General features: G+C 34.3%; 1 protein-coding gene across 2 annotated transcripts in view; it reads right to left on the minus strand.

Moving 5' to 3' along the window:
* hiw (MYC binding protein highwire) overlaps positions 1 to 18,876 on the minus strand; it is a 415,280-nt gene that overhangs the window by 23,662 nt on the left and 372,742 nt on the right. For both annotated transcript variants that reach the window (XM_072541008.1, XM_072541007.1), the window contains exons 35-43: positions 13,122 to 13,437; positions 11,807 to 12,346; positions 11,068 to 11,274; positions 10,541 to 10,995; positions 9,202 to 9,370; positions 7,773 to 7,983; positions 7,432 to 7,606; positions 2,837 to 3,046; positions 2,227 to 2,547 (exon numbers count right to left, since the gene is read on the minus strand). In XM_072541008.1, the coding sequence (XP_072397109.1) occupies positions 2,227 to 2,547; positions 2,837 to 3,046; positions 7,432 to 7,606; positions 7,773 to 7,983; positions 9,202 to 9,370; positions 10,541 to 10,995; positions 11,068 to 11,274; positions 11,807 to 12,346; positions 13,122 to 13,437 (2,604 nt within the window). The remainder of the gene's footprint in view (positions 1 to 2,226; positions 2,548 to 2,836; positions 3,047 to 7,431; positions 7,607 to 7,772; positions 7,984 to 9,201; positions 9,371 to 10,540; positions 10,996 to 11,067; positions 11,275 to 11,806; positions 12,347 to 13,121; positions 13,438 to 18,876) is intronic.

The raw sequence follows: 18,876 nt of genomic DNA on the forward strand, positions 1-18,876 counted from the left end.
CAAACAAACCCTAAGTGCCGTTCGCACAGTTTCGTTTATTTTTCTTGCCCTATCTCTACCCCAATATCTTGCGTCCCCAATTTTCAAACCCCTATACGCTATACCCCTATACGCTATGTGGTAGGCAAAATATTTTATTACAATATAAAGAGTTAACATTCGAATATGGTAAATTCTTTGTAGAGCATGTGTAAAAACGGAAGTTTTATCTTACAAATTATCCGTATCTATAGGGTGATTTCTTAATAATGCGAAAAAAGTTAGTAGTTAAGTTTCCTGCTTAAAAAATCCTATAAATATGTGCCCGTGTTTCTACAGAAATACAGAGTGTTAAAGTTTTATATTTCTTTTCGTTGTTTCAAGTAATATTTGAGATAATGTCGATGTTTGGATGAAAATTGACTGAAAATCAAAATTGAAAATCAACACTTTTGATAAAAGATGGATCACTGGAAAAATTGGTCAGACAGTAGTAACAAAACTCAAAGATGTAATAACAAGAAACGAAGGATGACAAAAGATAAAGAAAATATTTTCAATTTTAACTGGAGAACACGCTGAGGATATAAATATGGATTCGGCAGTAGTGGCAAAGTATAAGTATGTATAATTTGAGAGAGTGGTTCGGTTGCAGCTTATTAGAATTATTCAGAAGCGCGGCCAATAAAATTAAAATAGCGATGATGATTTCCAACCTCCGATAGAAGGAACCTGAAGAAGAAGAATACGTATGTACCGATAACCAGTATGCACGTTGACAGCAGATTTTCAATTTATAAAAATGTTTTTAGGCAGGCAAATTTTACGATGGAACATTTAAATGAGTATTATTTCATGCTTTAAAAAAATGATCTATTTTCCTTTATCAAGGTATATCGATAAAAAAAGGTTAAAGTATTTTAGTTTAGTTATCATTTTTTTTTTGTTTATTCTATTTTATTTTTAAATTTATAACAGGTATTTGCTAGTTCTTAAGCTAAACTTAGAAATTAATATATACTATGTTTTAGGCTAATTTTCGTAAAAAAATAGTTTGTCAAAATGTATATGCTTTTTTTCATAAAATCATTATGCTTTTGAAACGCTTTACTTGCGCCGGGCAAACTTTCGACACCAAATTGTCTTTGTACCTGGGGTAATCGAAGGGTCAAATTTTATTATAGGAAATTTCGACACCGCGGCGTAAAACAGGTAGGTAGGTAATGAGCGGCGATGGACATTTGCACCCAAGCAGGACAAGCGGGTTTTCCCAATATTTATTGTCACGGCGGGGGGCGTGGCACTTGTGTACTTGTGACTAAATTATTTCAGTTGTAATTTATTTCTTGTTTGACGTTGACTTGTTAACGTATACAGATATTTAAAAATGAGTTTGATAAAAAGTTCCCGTGGTCGAGATTTATTAGTGGTGGAGCATCATTCGGTCTCGAAACAGAAAGTGTTAAAAAGCGGCGAGATATTTTGGCGCTGCATCCAAAGAAACACTAAGTGTTCCGCAAAAGTGTTTACAATAGGCTGTGAGGACCTCACCATCACAAGAAGTGATTTGGTACATAATCATGAAGCCGATCCAAAAAAGCTTGAAGTAAAGATGGTAACCAATGCATGTAAAAGAAAAGCCCAAGAGGACATATCGGAAAAGCCTGCCAAAATTACAAGAACTGCTGTTGCTGAGTGTGATGCCAATTTGCTGACGGTTCCTGACATAGCTAGCATAAGAAAGAACATTTACAACTGTCGTCGTAAACTGTTACCAGGTCCGTTACCAAGAAGCATATAAGATAAACTACCCAACAAATACGTAGGTTAGATTTTATAAAAGCTGTATCTTATCATTCCTATAATAGCAAATAAATCATTGTATACAATTATATTAACGGTAAAATGTACAAAAATTAGGTAGGTACTAGTTGTATTATATTTAGATATTATTACAGTTATAAAGGAATAAAATGCACATTACTTTTATTAAAATAAATAAATTAATTAATTATGGTATTTTATTTATGTCGCAGCTATATTTATTTGGTGTCGAATATACCTGTAAGATAAAAACGGGAATTGGGGCTGGTGTCGAAAATTGCCATTATATTTTAGTCGCTACCTGCTTAGTGTCGAAATTTCCTACGCCCACTTGCGTTTCTTTACCCTTTTAAATCCGAACTCTAATTATTAGTTTTATGAATTTTGTATTACTACTAACTGTTATTTGTGTAAAATACTTACACCTAAATCTCTGCAATTGTCGATATGTACGCATATCAAAACTGGATGATGGCCCTGAGGACATATAATGGTCAGACTTTTCGTTTTGTTTCTATCTTCATCTCCAGACTCCCAGAAAGTTTCAGTGGAATTGTCGGTCAAACTACCAACCATCGCTTGTCTGCTGGACGCCTTGATTTCTAATGTGGATGTTAAATCTTTTAAACATTCGACCACTGACGTAACTTGATATATTGCGCTTTGGTGACTTTCGTGCATCGACACTGTAAAATCTTCCATCTCTTCACTTCTCGACAAAATTTTACTTATATTACTAAATACCTGGAAAATTACATGTTTATTAATTAAAGAAAAACGAGCGTCACAACAAATATTTGTAAAGTAATAACTAAAAAGATAATATGAAATACGGCTGAATTAATATAAGTAAATATAATTACAATAAATCATAATTATTTACTGCGAATAAAGACAATAACTAGAAAGCTAGAAGGGTATGCTAATGACAAGTTTTAGAAAAATGTACGAAATCTTATCGCACCTTCGAAAAAAATAATAATTTTGTTTGTTCTACTACAAATCTTGTTTATGACAATATTGTTTTACTCACTTGAGATCTATGGAGAAAAGAATGGTCCGAAGTAGCAAACCGTATACCCCAACATCTGACTGCAATTTGTTGCAAAGCTGAGCTCATTGGCAACAATACCATTAAATCGGCGATAGTCTGTAGAAGAGCGTGGAAAATACTAGGTAATGGATGCACAGCTTCCCCAGCAATAGTAATATCTGATAAAGGGTGTTCACAGATATTTAGTTCCTAAAAAGGAAGTTAAAATAAACTATTATATTATTTTATAATTGTATTTGAACATAATATATATTATTTAAACATGTAAAACCCTTACATAAAACGATAGTACACTCATAGTCGGTACTAATCCGTAAAATCTATGGGATTCCCATATTATTACAACCTTATTAGAATTCATTTTATATGACATAAAATTATGACCGGTGTATTAGGAGACCCCAGCCTATAAAATTGAAGTTTAAATTTAATCTAACCGTTAAATGTTCTTGTAGGCATAATTTTTTATCAATACAATATATAAACTACAGATAGATAGAAGACTGCCGATTAAAAATTAAGATCTATAAAGTAACAGCCAAAAATTGTGATCTGGGGTCAAAATAGACCCGGCCAGTCCGATGAAGGTTAAACGAAGTATTAGAAAACTTAAAAAAGAGAGAGGAATGAAATCGGCACAATCGTTCTAAAGTTGTGGCGTGTCCAAGGGAAATAGGTCTGAAAACGGACAACACTGTTTATTAAAACTTTATTAAAAAAATCTCTCGGGGGAACCTGTAACCCTAGAGAGCGCGTCCCCAGGTGGCGGATAGGGGAATGCCCTCACCGGCCTGTTTGCAGCTAGGCCGGCGGGTAGGTGGGAAATAAAATACCACCCGCGGACCAACAGGTGGGGTAGATAGGACTCCTAAGCCGTAGAGAAGGCAACTTATCTAAGAGAAGGATACTCTGATTTAAAACCCTGGTCCTCCAAGTTGGGGGTTGAGGCATCGGGCCAACTCCTCGATACTCGGAAAAAATGATCAAAGTTAAAAATTTCAGCAAAAAGCCTTGGAATTCGGACGGATTAAACTATAAACGAAATTCGCAAAGAAAATGGATTATGAATTTGGGTGCTTGGAACATACAAGGAATAAGGACAAAACAAGAGGAGGTCTTCCGTGAACTGAGTAAAATGAAACTAGACATCTGTGTATTAACTGAAGTAAAGAAAAAAGGAAGAGGAAATGAAAAGATAAACGAATACCTGCATTTCTATAGTGGCGTAGAAAAGAGCGAACGAGCTAAAAGGGGAGTGTCTATAGCAATACATCAGAAACTGAAAAAATGTATTAAATCATGGCAAGAAATAGATGAAAGAATTATCCTCATGGAAATTAAGAAAAATGGCCATGAAATAGTGGTAATTGGAACATATGCACCGACGGATGACTCAAGGGTTGACAGCAAGGAAGAGTACTTTAACAAGTTAACAACTGTTCTAGCCACAATTAATAAGAAGAAAGAAATTTGGATCTTAGGTGATCTTAATGCAAGAACCGGAAAGAGCTCCAACAGTGAAATAATAGGGAGATATGGAGAAGACATTCTGAACGACAATGGCCAAAGATTAATAGATTTTTGCGAGGCACATTCTTTGAAAATATTAAATGGTTTCTTCCCCCATAAGAATATACATAAATTTACATGGACGCAGCCTACCAGGAATTTAAAATCAATAATTGACTATTTCATTCATCGTAAAGATTCTAAACTAAAAACGAAGGACGTGAAGGTGTTTAGAGGGCCAGAATGTGGAAGTGACCACCATATGATTATTGCAAAAGTAATGGTGACATTTAAGAGAGAACAATCAAGTCACAAAAATGATGAAGTAACAGACATAGGAACAACCATAGAAAACATAAAATATAACCTGGAAAGCTTTAAACAAGATTCGACAAAGTTCTTATATAAAATTAGAATAGCTCAGAAAATAAAAAATATAGAAACAAAGGACTTAGACCCTGAAAGTCTGTATGAGGTAATTAAAAAATATATTCATGAAGCGGCAAATGAAGCACTGGAAAAAGTTGAAAATCGGAAAAAAGGAAAACCTGAATGGTTGTCAACGGAACTAGAAGAGAAAGTTCTCAAGAAAAAACAAGCATATCACATATGGCTTCAATCCAAAGATCCTCAAGACAGAGAAATATACGCTAAATGGAATAGAGAAGTTAAAAAAGACGTGGATAAGGCGAAAAATATAAACTGGGAGGCTAAGTGTGATGAACTGGACAGATTTATGGGTGGAACAAAAGTGGCGCAAGCTTGGAAAACATTAAAACAGTTTAGGAAAAATGAGAAAAATGAAGACAACATTTCTCTCATAAAGTTAAATGAATGGGAAGAATATTATACGAAACTGCTGAAAGAGGATAGAGTAGAGTACAGATGGGAAAAGATAAGGGAATTAATAGACAACAGAGACGAAAGACAGGAAATCCCTATAATAACATTATCTGAATTGACGGAAACCTTAAAAGAGGTTAAAAACGGAAAAGCCGCAGGGCCTGGAGACATTCCCATAGAGCTGGTTAAATATGGGCCGACTGCACTTTTAGAATTAATAGTAGACCTTTTCAATAAATGTATGTGTGGAGACCAGGAAATTCCTAGAGATTGGAATAAATCTTATATAAGCTCCATATATAAGAGAGGGAATAAAAGAGACTGTTCCAATTATAGAGGTATTAGTGTGACGAGCTCTGTGGGCCGGTTGTACGGCAGAATATTAAAGAAGAGGGTTGAAAGACAGATACAAGATATTGAAGAACAAAGCGGCTTTCGTACCGGGAGATCCTGCCTTGATAATATATTTATCCTACGACAAATAATTGAAAAGCGTGTCGAAAGAAGTAGAGAGACCCATTTGGTATTTATAGACCTTGAGAAAGCATATGATAGTGTCCCGTTAAAGAAAATGTTTGAGGTCCTCAAAAGGTCCGGATTGGATTCGACGTATATCCGAGCGATATATAAATTGTACGAAAATGCAGTTAGTTGTGTAAAAATTGGAACCAGAACCTCAAATGAATTTAAAGTCACTAAAGGCCTAAAGCAAGGATGCTGTTTGTCACCGACACTCTTTAAAATATACGTCCAAGAAGCATTGAGGAATTGGAGAAATAAATGTAGATTTATGGGCAAGGAAGTGGGACAAGAAACTCTGTATACATTGTTGTTTGCAGATGATCAGGTGGTGGTTGCAACCGATGAGGAAGATATAAATTATATGAATCGAAAATTATTTGAGGAATATGCCAAATGGGGGCTTACTGTAAACATAAGCAAAACAGAATATTTAAAAATTGGAGGAAATACCACAGATCTGAGGCTTGAAAACGCAGTCATAAAAGGCTGCAACCAGTATAAATATCTAGGAAGCATCATATCAGCAGATGGCAGAGTTAAGATAGATGTACAAAACCGAATAACCCAAGGGAAAAAATGCATCCGAATACTGAATTCATTACTGTGGTCTAATAAAATAAAGATGCATACCAAACTTCGCGTATACAGAGCAATTGTAGAACCAATTACCACATATGGTGCCGAATGTTGGACGATGACAAAGAATGAACGAGATAAAGTAGACGTTGTGGAAATGGATTATCTTAGAAGGTCATGTCGAGTATCGAGAATGGAAAGAATCAGGAATGAGGAAATACGAAACCGTGCAGGAATTAGAGATACTCTTTCAGAAAGAATACAAGGAAGGCAATTACAATGGTATGGTCACGTGATGAGAATGGAGGAGGAGCGGTGGCCAAAGAAAGCCTTAATGTATGTTCCGCCAGAAAGAAGGAAAAGGGGAAGACCACCAAATTCCTGGAGAAGAGAAATTACAAAAACAATGCAATCTAGAGGCTTAGAAGAGGGAGATTGGAGAGATAGGAAAAGATGGAGGCTGAAATGCGGGAAGCGGCAATCGCCGTAGGACCCCCGTTATATGATGATGATGATGATATTAAAAAAATTGGGAATTAAATAATTATAACGTCTTAATAAATACAATTAAAGTCAGAAAACTGCAATATCTGCGACATGTCATGAGGGGCGAGCGTTATAACTTGCTGCAATTAATAATACAAGGAAGAATACAGGGTAGAAGGAGGCGCGAAAGAAGACGCATCTTCTGGTTAAACAATTTGAGAGCTTGGAACTGCACTTCTGCTGACCTCTTTAGAGCAGCGGTATCGAAAGTGCGAATTGCCATGATGGTTGCCAACCTTCTAAGAGGAGATGGCACATGAAGAAGAAGAACGTCTTAATAAGACGAAGATAAGAGTTTAGAGCGATAGAGACAATTTATTTAGACAATTGTATTGTTTTTTCCTTGGTTGTCCATTTATTAGATCTAATTTATGTTAAAATAAAAATCTAAAATTGAGTATTTGTAAAAGTACATACATAATACAAAGTTTTCCAATTAGAACATTCGAGAAACTTTTACCACTAATCTTGCCAGTAATTCTCAGATCAAAAGATATATTGTAAAACACGTTATAAGCAGTATGTTTATTAATTTTTTCTACACAAAAATATGTTTTCATAATTAAAAGAAAACTTACCAATTCATCTTCCCTTCTAGGTAAATGATTGTCATCTTCAGGCTCTGTCTCCATTTCGACAGGCGTCAATGATGTGACGAACCACCACAAAAGATCGTGTAGACATAGAGGCTGTGTCACTGATCTTAGTAACCAATTTAATGCTTGCATAGCATATACTCTGCACATGGCTTTTCTAAAAAATATAATTCATGTAATACTTTTATTCCTTTATACAATTTAAGAGGTAAAAATATTGTGGATACTGTAAAATATCTAGTTCAGTATCTATGAAAACACTTCATAACTTATAAATACTTAAAAAAGAATTATTAACATTTAAAAACTATGTAATCAATTACCTTAATGCCTGTTTCATAGAAAGATGAAGAGATTCTAAATCATGTTGTTGCAATAAAAACTGCAATACTGGTCGTTCTAATAAGGCTAATCCTTCGTTGTCAACATCGTTGTTTGTATCAGTTCTCACAATTGCTGAAACTGGATTGTCTCTTTTTGGAATTAATTTCTGAAGGGCGTATGAAGGATTACAGAGAAGCGAAGAACCTCCTTCTACAAACAAAAATATTAGTGAATTTATGAAAAATGCTGCTTGTGGTTGAACAAAATTTTTATTAACATATTAAGCATCAAATATTCATAAAAGAACATGAAGGATGGAAATCTAGAGAAATACAGGATTATCTCCTGAAGTATGAATAAACGAAGGGAAGAAATCAGCAGCAGATTAACGATTTAATATTTACCATGAACACGTCATGAAGCTATGTACTATGAGGAAGCTACTTACTTCGGCAACTTCTTGAAGAGGTAGAAATCTTAACAATCAAAAATAAGACGAGAACGTTTTAGAAAAAGATGAATAGCGCAAGAAAAAAGTTTAAATCGAGGCTAAATCTATGCTTAGATACGGAGGAAAACATATTAGCTCATAAGAGAGGCATTCAAGTAACATAATAAGTTGCTGATCAGCAGAATATTCATATGAGATCAATGGAGCACTTCAAGGATGTACTAAGCAATGATTCTGATAATTGCTATCCCGATTGTTAAAATATTGATATCAACTAGACAAAATTTAAACATTAGCGCCACATGTCATGTACCGGAAATTAAGGTTGGCACAATGTAAACTGTCAATAATTGTATTCACTTTTAGAACAAAATAAAGTTAGTCTTAACAGTATACTCAACTGATTCGTTTTATTTACAAGTTTCAATACCAACAAACAACTAAACCTTGACTTAAATCAAAATAAATCCGATCCCCAGTCCATAAAGGATACTAATGAGGATATCCAAAAAGTAAAAAAACAAAAAAGCACCAGAAATTCAGAAGAATGTAACAAAAATATGGAAAGAAGAGCAAATGCTTGAAATATGGAGTTTCACTTCCTTTAGTTATGCCTGTTAGTACTGCTTGACAATTCTATGTATGTAGCAAAACATTTAATGAAAAAAGTAGTTCTTCGTTTTCCAACTCAACTCTAAAACCAAAACTACGATTTATCTTGATATTCTTCACACTTATTACTCTTATTCTACTGTGAATGATAAGTAGGAATAACTTTAAGGTATAATTCATACGATTTAATAAGTCTATAGTCGCTGCAGTGTTTCGAACATTGTTCTTTTTTGGTAAAATTACGAATTCGGACTTTAACCGGTCATATCTCTAGGACTTTAGGACTCTAGGCTTAACATAGTATTTTAATGTTTTTTTTATTAACTAGAATAAAAAATAAAAAATAAGTATTAAAAAAACATTACCACTAGCAATTTCGCAACTACTGTTGTTTCTTTTTCTCATCATAATAATTCTTCCATCGTAACCAGATTTTGACCATGGAATCCCGTTAGTTCCCATTGATACTGAACGGTGGAATCTCATTCCTTTGGTAATATCCAAATCGTCGCTGATAGATATTTCAGAAAGTGGCTACAAAAATAATTTTAACACTAGAAACACATAATACACACATTTTTTTTTAATCGGTAAATTTTCTAATTCCACAACAAATATGACTTGTTGACTACGCTTAAAGGAATATATTAACAGGAAACGTCTAAATATAGGAAGAGCTAATCTCCTAATAAATAAATCAATACAGATTGCCACCTATGCCGATGACATGCAGAAAAGAAGAGGCGGCAGAAATATATTCACAATTAAAAACAGGAGCAAAAGAGACCGGACTAGAAATAAGTATTCACAAGACAAAAAGCTAAAAAGCTAACACAGGCAAGAGCTAAGGGAAATAGACGCCCAGTTCAATTAGAGAACAATATTGAAACTGTAGAAAGTTTCACATATTTGGAAGTTAAATAAAACACGGATGGAACAGAAGAACCAGAAACTCAAAAAAGTATAGTAAATGGAAGGAAAGCCTATTTTTCACAAGTTCATGTGTTCCGCTCCAAAAACACACACTGGAGATCGAAAATCCGGGTCTACAAAACTATTATCAGACCAGTAGTATGTTATGGATGCGAGACATGGATACTAACAGAAAACGCAGAAAGAAAGCTGAACGTCTTTTAAATAAAAGTCCTAAGAAAGATATCTGAACCCATTAACGAAAGCGGAGTATGGAGATCTAGGTAAAACTATGAACTGTAACAACTGTTTAAAGAGATACCGATCTCAGAATTCGGTAAACTTCAGAGACTTCAATGGGCTGATTATGTAGTGAGAGTGGAGACCAAAAGGTTACCGAAAAGAGCCCCAGAAAGTAAAATACAGGACAAAAAGCAAAAAAGAAGGACATGGAAAAGGTGGAAGGATGAAGCGGAGTTGACGCGCAAAATTTGCTGACGTGAGAACCTGGAGAAGATCGGAGCGGGAATAGCAAGTTTGGAGGAAGCCAAGGTTCGATCTGGGCTGTAGTACCATTGGAGACAGAGAAACGTCTGAAATACAAGAACAAAAACAAATAAAACAAAAAATGTCTTCATTTCCTTACTTCAGTTATTGCACTACACTTAACAGGTGAAAAAATAGGTTCTTTATGCTGCAATCAAAGTTCTTGTTAATAACATTTTTAGTGTATTTATCTATCATTTAACTACTACTCTTCTGATGATGATAAACATAAACATTCAAACTTACCCTTTGGCCTGATGTAGATGGTCCTTGTGCAAAACCATCCGGACATTCATGTTTATGCAACATCTCGTTGTAGAATCCTGGTTCATCCATAGAAATAAAGTTCGCCCCAAAAGAATTCAGGCATTGAAATGAAGGTGGAGGCCTGAAAGGTCCACAACATTCCGGAGGCGAAATATTTTCAGAAACTGAAGGCATAATACTCGAAGAAGGTCTTCGTTGATGTGTCATCGTCGTTTCTGCCGAACTGGCCAAGTCTAGTAAAAACATGGCATTGTTTTTCATAATAATGTGTGGCTCTAGACTTGATGATACAATAGGCAGGGTAAAGGATTTACATGGAATATTCTTTTTACTTGTTGCTGATCTGTGGCGAAAATTTGTTTGTTTGCCTGATTTTCCTAGTTTCATATACTTTTCACGACAATTTTCACATAGAAGGTACCAAGAACTACCAGCTAAAATATACGAAATATTTATATGTATAATAATTTTCTGGAGACTATGACGAGAAGTGCTAAAGTACTTACGTATTCCTCCATCGCCACAATTTCCAGCCCAACCGAGACAATAACTTCCACCCGAATTGTAACCTTTTCCTCCAGCATGCTGTCCACAACCAGGATGCATTTGGTGCATATGATATGTTACTGGGTGGGGAAAGCTATCACTACACAATTCGCACAACGTTTCGACGCCTGATGACTGAAGATAGCTGGATAACCCACCTAAATCTTCTTTTGAAGCAAAAATAATATTAACTAATTTAAATGTAAATTTAAATTGGATTCGTTAATTTTTAAATACTATTACATTACAGATAATAAATATTATACTGAAGCGCAGATAGCTGATGCAACCAGGTCATTTGCGCAGTTCATCGTAGAAAGTAAACTCATTTCAATGCTATTCTTGACACCAAAAAGCATTGGATACTGTGATATTACCAAATAATCTCGTACCCTGTGTAATAGTTGAGTTTATGTAAAGTGTAGAGTCACAAATACCTACAGGTTTGACTAATTACGTCTAACAATTCAACTTCGGTAACATTAATGTTACCAAAGTTGAATTTTCATAAAATCGTTGTTATATTTATGCTGTATCAATAATAATTGTACTACGTTAACAGATTACGAAGTAAACCTCAAACTAATTGATATGGCAACTTGGCTAAAGCCGACCGTTTTTGACATTTGTAGATGGTTTCAAATATTTCAGTTATACTGAAGAAATTATACAAATATAGGATTGCAAAATAATACTAACCTAAATAGTTTCTAGGAGGTATTTTCTTTTTTCTGTATTTTTTAATTTCTCTTTCCAAATGAATGTTTTTTTCTCTTTCACTTTTGTTATCTTTCTTTTCTTTAACATTACACGGACTACTTGAAGCAATCTGTTGTGTCATGGCTTTTAAACAATTCGTAGTCAATTCTTCCCATAAGTACACCAGCGCCTTCAGTGCCGGTGGTAAAACAGAGATGGTTTGATATCCATAGCCATCAGTCGGATACTTTTCTCCTTCTTTTATAACTTCTTCGTTGATTTTTTTACGATTTCTGTTAGCACTTGCGTTGGCTGCTGATCTGGTTAGTGACTCCAGTGTGGATGGCTGAATATGCAAGTACGTTCCGGCGTTACTCACTTCAACGGAATGCCTTTGTCTCGCTTTTTCCTCCTTGCTTAATTCCTTTTGTCTTCTATCGATTGGGATGTCTGGACGTGTTACCACCAAAGCACCTTGTTTCGGCAAGGTCGGATGAAATTTTAAGAACGATGCGCAGGCCATTGCATCATGTACAATTCCTAAAAAAGATAGATAGTACGTAAATAGAAAAAATATATGCAAAAACAAAATCGTTTGTATTATTTCCTGTCGCAAAAGTAGGTTTCGCTGTATATCCACCTATAAATCTATTTTTAATTAAGTAGAAGGGCGATACCTCAACTTCATGTCTACCTTATAACAAATATTTCCCCAATCAGATTCCAGACAAGCTTTCGTGGAAAACAAAAATGTCAGGATATAAAAATCAAAATAGCAAATTGTATTATCCTTTGTTTTGATGAATTTAAGTTTTGATAAAGGCAAAAACCGAAAAAATATGATACTTATATGTATACAGGGATGAGTGCCTTAAGAACCGGCAAAATAACGCAAAAGATAGAAAACATAATAAGTTGTGAAATAAAAAGAGATGAAAGTAGTAAAGGTGAGAAATTATCGATATTAACCTATAATTTATGTTCGTGGAATGTCGACGGCGCGCAGTGTTGCCATTTATAGTGTGTAATGATAACAAATAGAGTAGTAAAGTTGACGAGGAACGATTCAGCGATAGGAAGACGATCAGTGGGAAGACTAAGAAAAACTACAGAGACTACATAAAAAAGAAGAATAATATCCCACTTGGAGCCATCTTGACTAATTTTATTAGTTCGTTGGTATTTTTAATGAAGTTATGAGCTCGTACTTTGGCAAATTTAATTCATAATATTGAGATACCGAAAGCAGTCAATAAAAAAAGTAAAAAAAAATCTATGCAGTATTTGCATACTATAAGTTGAATACTATATTTACCTTCATGCCACAAGAAAGCAGCAAAAACTGCTCTCAAAGATTCTGCTACAGAAGGACTCATAGCTTGCTTTACATTTTCGTATCCGTAGTTTAATTTGGTACCAGCAGGAAGTTGTTGCAAATTCGCAGGAGAAATCGCTCTCTTCGGTCGAATTTTAGCCATGTTTCTATCCTTTCTTGCCAGCTTCGGAGATACTTTTTCATCTTTTCCCATAGCTCCGATAGAAAAATTTGATTTGATCGGAATGGTATTACCGCTTTCAGGAGATGTTTGTGTTCCAGTTTGCGTTAACTTTTTTGGACTCTGATCCATGTCCTAGATAACAATAAAAAAAAATTGGTTTGTTACATTAATGAGTCTATTCCTACGATATTAAAGTTATTTTTGTAGTTAAAAGTAATATTATATGTAGCTTATTTAAATAAATAAATGAAATAAAATCAAGGAGGCTAAGAAAATTAGTTTTTATGCACTGCTTCCTTTAAGTCTTTTTTGAAATGTGTTTAAAATTAACGGCCAATTTATTAATAGCTCAGACAAAATAAAACAAATTGTATTTTTTAGTTTTAAATTGGAACCATTTCCATTAAAGTTTGGGTCAAAAGAATTAATTTTTTTCATAGAAGTACCTATTGGTTTAAATTTTATGGAATCATGGTTTAACGATTGATTAAAACTTCAGTTATCAAAAAATGAGGTTTTTAGATCCCTAAAAAATCGGAAAATTTAAAAAAATGTTTATTACAAATTCATGATTGTTGTAACACAAGGAATGCGCAGTTGTTATTATTTTCAAGCACAACCCTACATTAAAAAAAAAGAACATCCAAATTGGTCCATTATTACGGGTGATATGTAACATTATTTTATTTAAATTTTTTCTTTTTATTTTATTTTATGTAAACATAATTCCTTCAACAGACTCGTGGTATGCTACTGAATTATGTGTTTTTAATTTTTAAACTGGTTGTTGCCAACTGGTGAAAGCGTAACCAATTTCTATCCGCGAGCCAGGACTGTAGAACTTACATCCTTTTACACCGCATGGAGTATATTTAGAAGCGTCTCCAATGGGACACACCATACTTTCTCCTATTAATTTTAGGCCTCTTCCTAAATTAATATATTTCAATGCAATAATTTTTGGAATTAGATAAAGTGTTCATGATTCACTGGCAAGTTTTTAGGAGAGTTAGTAATTTTGTAAGGAAAGGACAAACACTTCTGGTGTTTGGTGTGGCACTTTAACGGTAAAGTCATACCTTCTTCTCGCGAGCTAGTTCGATTTTGATTTAAGTGACGACATCCTTAAATATATATAAAACCTTAACAGAGAGAAAGAATTCAGAGCATTCTATAAGAAAGTTAACATGAACAGAAAATAATTCAAGACAATGCAGAAGTCAGAATGGCGAGTTATTAACAACAAGGAAAGATGTATTGAGTAGATGGGTGGAATACTTTAACCAGGCACTTAATATGGAGGAAGAAGAAGAAAACCTGGAAGATGAATGAGATGAGGTAAGGGGAGCAGACCAGAGGAAATAGGAACCACCAACGATTCTTGACGTTAAAGATGCAGTTAAAAAACTAGCCAGAAACAAATCACCCGGAATAGATAATCTCCCAGCTGAACTATATAAAGAAGGTCAATGATACCATTATCGCATTACAGCAGCTTATAAAAGAAATATGGATTTTTATTTGTAGTAATAGTTAAAATGGTTGTCTGTTAGAGTCAGTGAACTTTGAAGGAGCAGACAGCCATCGACAACAACTGTAACTTACATCCTTACATGACCTTTAAAAGCTTGAGAGTTGCTGGTGCTTTGGCAAATACAATTCAAGACCATATCTTGTCACCAGTAAATTACTATTAGTCCAGATTAATTAAGGATGAGTACTCGAATTGCTCTTTTAGAATAATTGTGTAATTATCATCAATTGTTAATTAGGTAGTTTTTAACTACCCTTTCCCTTAACTCGAGTTCTGATTCACTAAAGATATTCGATTTTTTGTTTTATTGGATTTTTAATTATCGGCAACTATCTCCTTACTGATCACAAAGTTTGCATGTAATTATATGTTGGAGGATTGTTTATCTGTTTATTTGTTTATTTGTGGGTCAAGCATTTGTTGAACTAAAGTGTTTATTTGTTTTTTTTTGTCATCTTTATTTCAACCATCTGTAGAAATAAGTTGTTTTTGTTTTAATTGACGTATTTTATTTATTCTACTACCAATAACAGTTGTTTCCCCGATTAAATATTAAATTTAAACAATCTGCTAGTTATATTTTGGCTAGAAAGAAAGATCAGGGCCCTGATTCTATTTCATTTCGATGTCGAAATTTAAAAGCGACTACGCCATGACAGTCGCAATCGCTAGCGATTCTCATTCATTTCGATTGTAGTTAAAACTGGGGATATTTACTTTATCATTTTGACACTGCTGAAAATTTGGGTTGGCCCTGTTCCCTGTTGTTTATTGGCTGCACTACGCTTGTTGAATGTTTGTCATGTTTGTTTTGTTTACGTTACGTGAACGTCTTTTTTTTCTTGTTTGAGTTGTTAAATCATAAATATTGGCCATTCTCAATTATATTTTGAATTGAAAGAAAAGAGGGCAAGAAAAAAAAAGGCGATGTGGGAGATCCTTAAGTTATAACCACTAAGAATTGTCTTAGTGGTTATATTCTAATATATTTTTAAATTTACTGCAGCTTAGTAATACTAACCCTAAACATTTTGGGTATCCTAGAGGCATAAACACCTTCTTCCAAATATGGTTCTAATACCCTTATTAAATAATTTGCAGCTTGTTTATTAAGCCGGAATTGCTGCCTAAATTGAGCATCACTGAGTGAAAAAGAATTTTGAGTATCCCGTAACATTCTTCTTATCCTCCGTTATGAACGTCGGATATCTAACCTCTCTAATTCCTCCAAAACTAGCAAATGTCCGTAAAACACAGCCATATTGATACTTTTTGCCTCAGTTTTCCTTGCAAGGATCAAAACACCGCCTACTTAAACTGAACCTAAGTTCACTTCTCCCAGTCCAGTCAGTCATGTCAGATTAATTTCGACTCGAAATGAAATTTCAACCACTTTCTTGTGGTTGAAATTAATTTCGATAAGTCGAAAACTAGTGACGTCGTTTGGTTAGTTCAGCTGAAATCCACAAGGTTCGCAAAGTCGCATTTCGACGTCGCCATATTAATTTCGACATGTTTTGAGTCGAAATCTCAATTAGAATCAGGACCCAGGTTGCGTAAGTCTTAGGTAAGTGTGTGGACTATTTACTCAATAATTCTAACTTCAATATTTTTTACATTTTTGTTTTTGAGAAAATAATTTGTTGTTATTTAACTTTCTTGATTTAAGTGTTTGTTTAAAAAAAATTAAGAGGCTCCCTTTTTCTACCTTTTGTTTCGTATCTATGCATTATTGCTTCTTATCTGTGCAAATTATTTATCCATTCTGTTTATTCTAATCCTAATTCTAATTCCAACGGTTTTGTGTTGTTTCAAAAGAAGCAATTTTTAAAAAACTTTTGAGAAAAAAGAGTAAAAACTTCTTTCTATGGGGACGAATTTTTTGTGGGATCTAAAAAACTGATTTTTTGCTAATTTTGACGATTTAACCAATATTTAAACAATCATCCCGTAAAATTAAAACAATACTCTGATGAAAAAATCATTGCTTTTCATCCAAACTTTGTTTGGAAAAAGTCCCAAGTTGCAAACTAATACAAAACGCTTTAATATGTGTATTAAAATTTTATTTGACTGGGCTATGATGGATAAACTTTATTTCTTCAATGGCAATATTATTATCTTTAATTGAATCAGATCTTTACATACAGCTTTAAACTGAAATATTTAATGTTTGTTTGAATCTTAGTAATTCATTGTTGGACAAAAAAAAATACGCAACCTATTATATTTGTAGGTACAACCTTAATATTTTAATACAATCTTTAAATAAAAGTTTCTGGTGTAAAAAGTTCCAACAAAGTACTTCATTCACGCTTTCTGCCAGTGCTCAGCAACCCTGTCTATGATTTATAGTGTCTTCCGTTCTTGGACTAATAAGCAAAATCTCTTTCAATTCTTCACGTGGTAATCAGGTAACAGGCAAACAAATTTGCATTTTTAACACCTAATTTTTGAGTACCCAATTGTGTTTAGTGTAACAAATTCATATAAATTTAAATATCTCTTTCTCTTTCGTAACTGCGCAAAACTGCTAGATAAATCAGATTGTGAAGACAGTTCCAAACTAACTTGGAGTCAATCCGATTCGATTCCAGTGACTTTATTGCCGCGTGGCTATCCGATATAATTTCTATATATGTGTTCCTGTAGTTCCTCTTTATTAGCTCCTGCATGCACATCTCTATAGCATAAATTTTGTACTGGAAAGACAGGAAGTGATTACCTAGACTTTCGCTAAGGCGTAGCCTTGGTTTTCCTTCGTTTGCTCCAGCACCAACTCGATCATCGGTTTTAGAGTAGTCTGTATACCAGCACTAATCTACGGTAAACAGCTTTCCAGAATTATATTTATCTTGCATTGCATCTAGTATCATTTCCAACTCTGGATAATTTTTTATTATTACTTTATCTGGGATGATTTAATCCCAGTATCCTTTCGCCCTGCTTCCTGGCGTCTTGTCCGCCTTTTGTATGCCCTACCTTCGGCCTCCCTCTCCATCCATATATGTATTGGTAGGAAGTCAAAAATGACCTCCATGGAGGCTGTTGGTGTATTCTCCCATGGAAATCAGACATCTGTTTGAGTTTCATATCCTATTATTTCCCACATATCCTTCGACATTTCCAAAGGGAAAGCTTTGCTTTGTTGGATATTCTTTCCAGATGGGCGTTCCATGTAAGCCGCTTATCTAGTATTACTCCCAGATATTTAGCCTCAGTCATCTCTTTAACAGCTACTTCAAACAGAGCGAGCACCCAGATGTTATCTAGGTTCAGTCTCCTTGTGAAACTAACTACTACTGTTTTGCTAGGATTAACAGAGAGTTATTCTCTATCGCACCCCCTTGTAAGGATAATTCATATTCGTTGAAGTGTGCTGGATAGAAAATTTTCGCATTTTCCTCTTAAAATAATTACTAGATCATCCAAATAGGCATGCACTTATATCCCTATGCGTTAAAGAGCGAGAGCACTCCCCTCTGTGGGCACTCCAAAGCTGTTTTGGCCACAATCTCATCTCCTTGCAAGTCTGATATAATCATTCTATTTTCCAGCATTGCTTTAATCCAGTTGCATATGGTAGTAGATATCACTTTTAATGCTACTGCATCATAAAAATAATTTGGTAGTGCATTATTAAATGCTGCTTCTATATTTAGAGCGACGATTAACACAAACTCTCCATTATTAATGAAATGACTGATTTTCTGAACTACTTCATGCAGGACTATTTCTGTTGATATTCCTTCTTGATAAGTATGCTGGTTGCCATCGAGAGAATGATCCCTTAATCGCCCCCGCCTTAATATATCTATCAAGATTTTTTTCTATTGCCTTTAACAGAAATGATGTAAGATTTATCGGCCTACAGGATTTAGGTAGAGCGTTGTCATGTCATCATTGTTGTCCTAGTCTTGGGTATGATAGTTCTAAAGATTTTTGTTAGCATGGGCAATAAAATGTCCAATTCTTTTTATAGTAGGGCAGCAACTATTCCATCCTTCTATAAGGAGATGGAGGGGTTAGAGCAATGG

This window comes from Diabrotica undecimpunctata, chromosome 8, assembly GCF_040954645.1.
Source record: "Diabrotica undecimpunctata isolate CICGRU chromosome 8, icDiaUnde3, whole genome shotgun sequence".
Taxonomy (NCBI): Eukaryota; Metazoa; Arthropoda; class Insecta; order Coleoptera; family Chrysomelidae; genus Diabrotica; species Diabrotica undecimpunctata.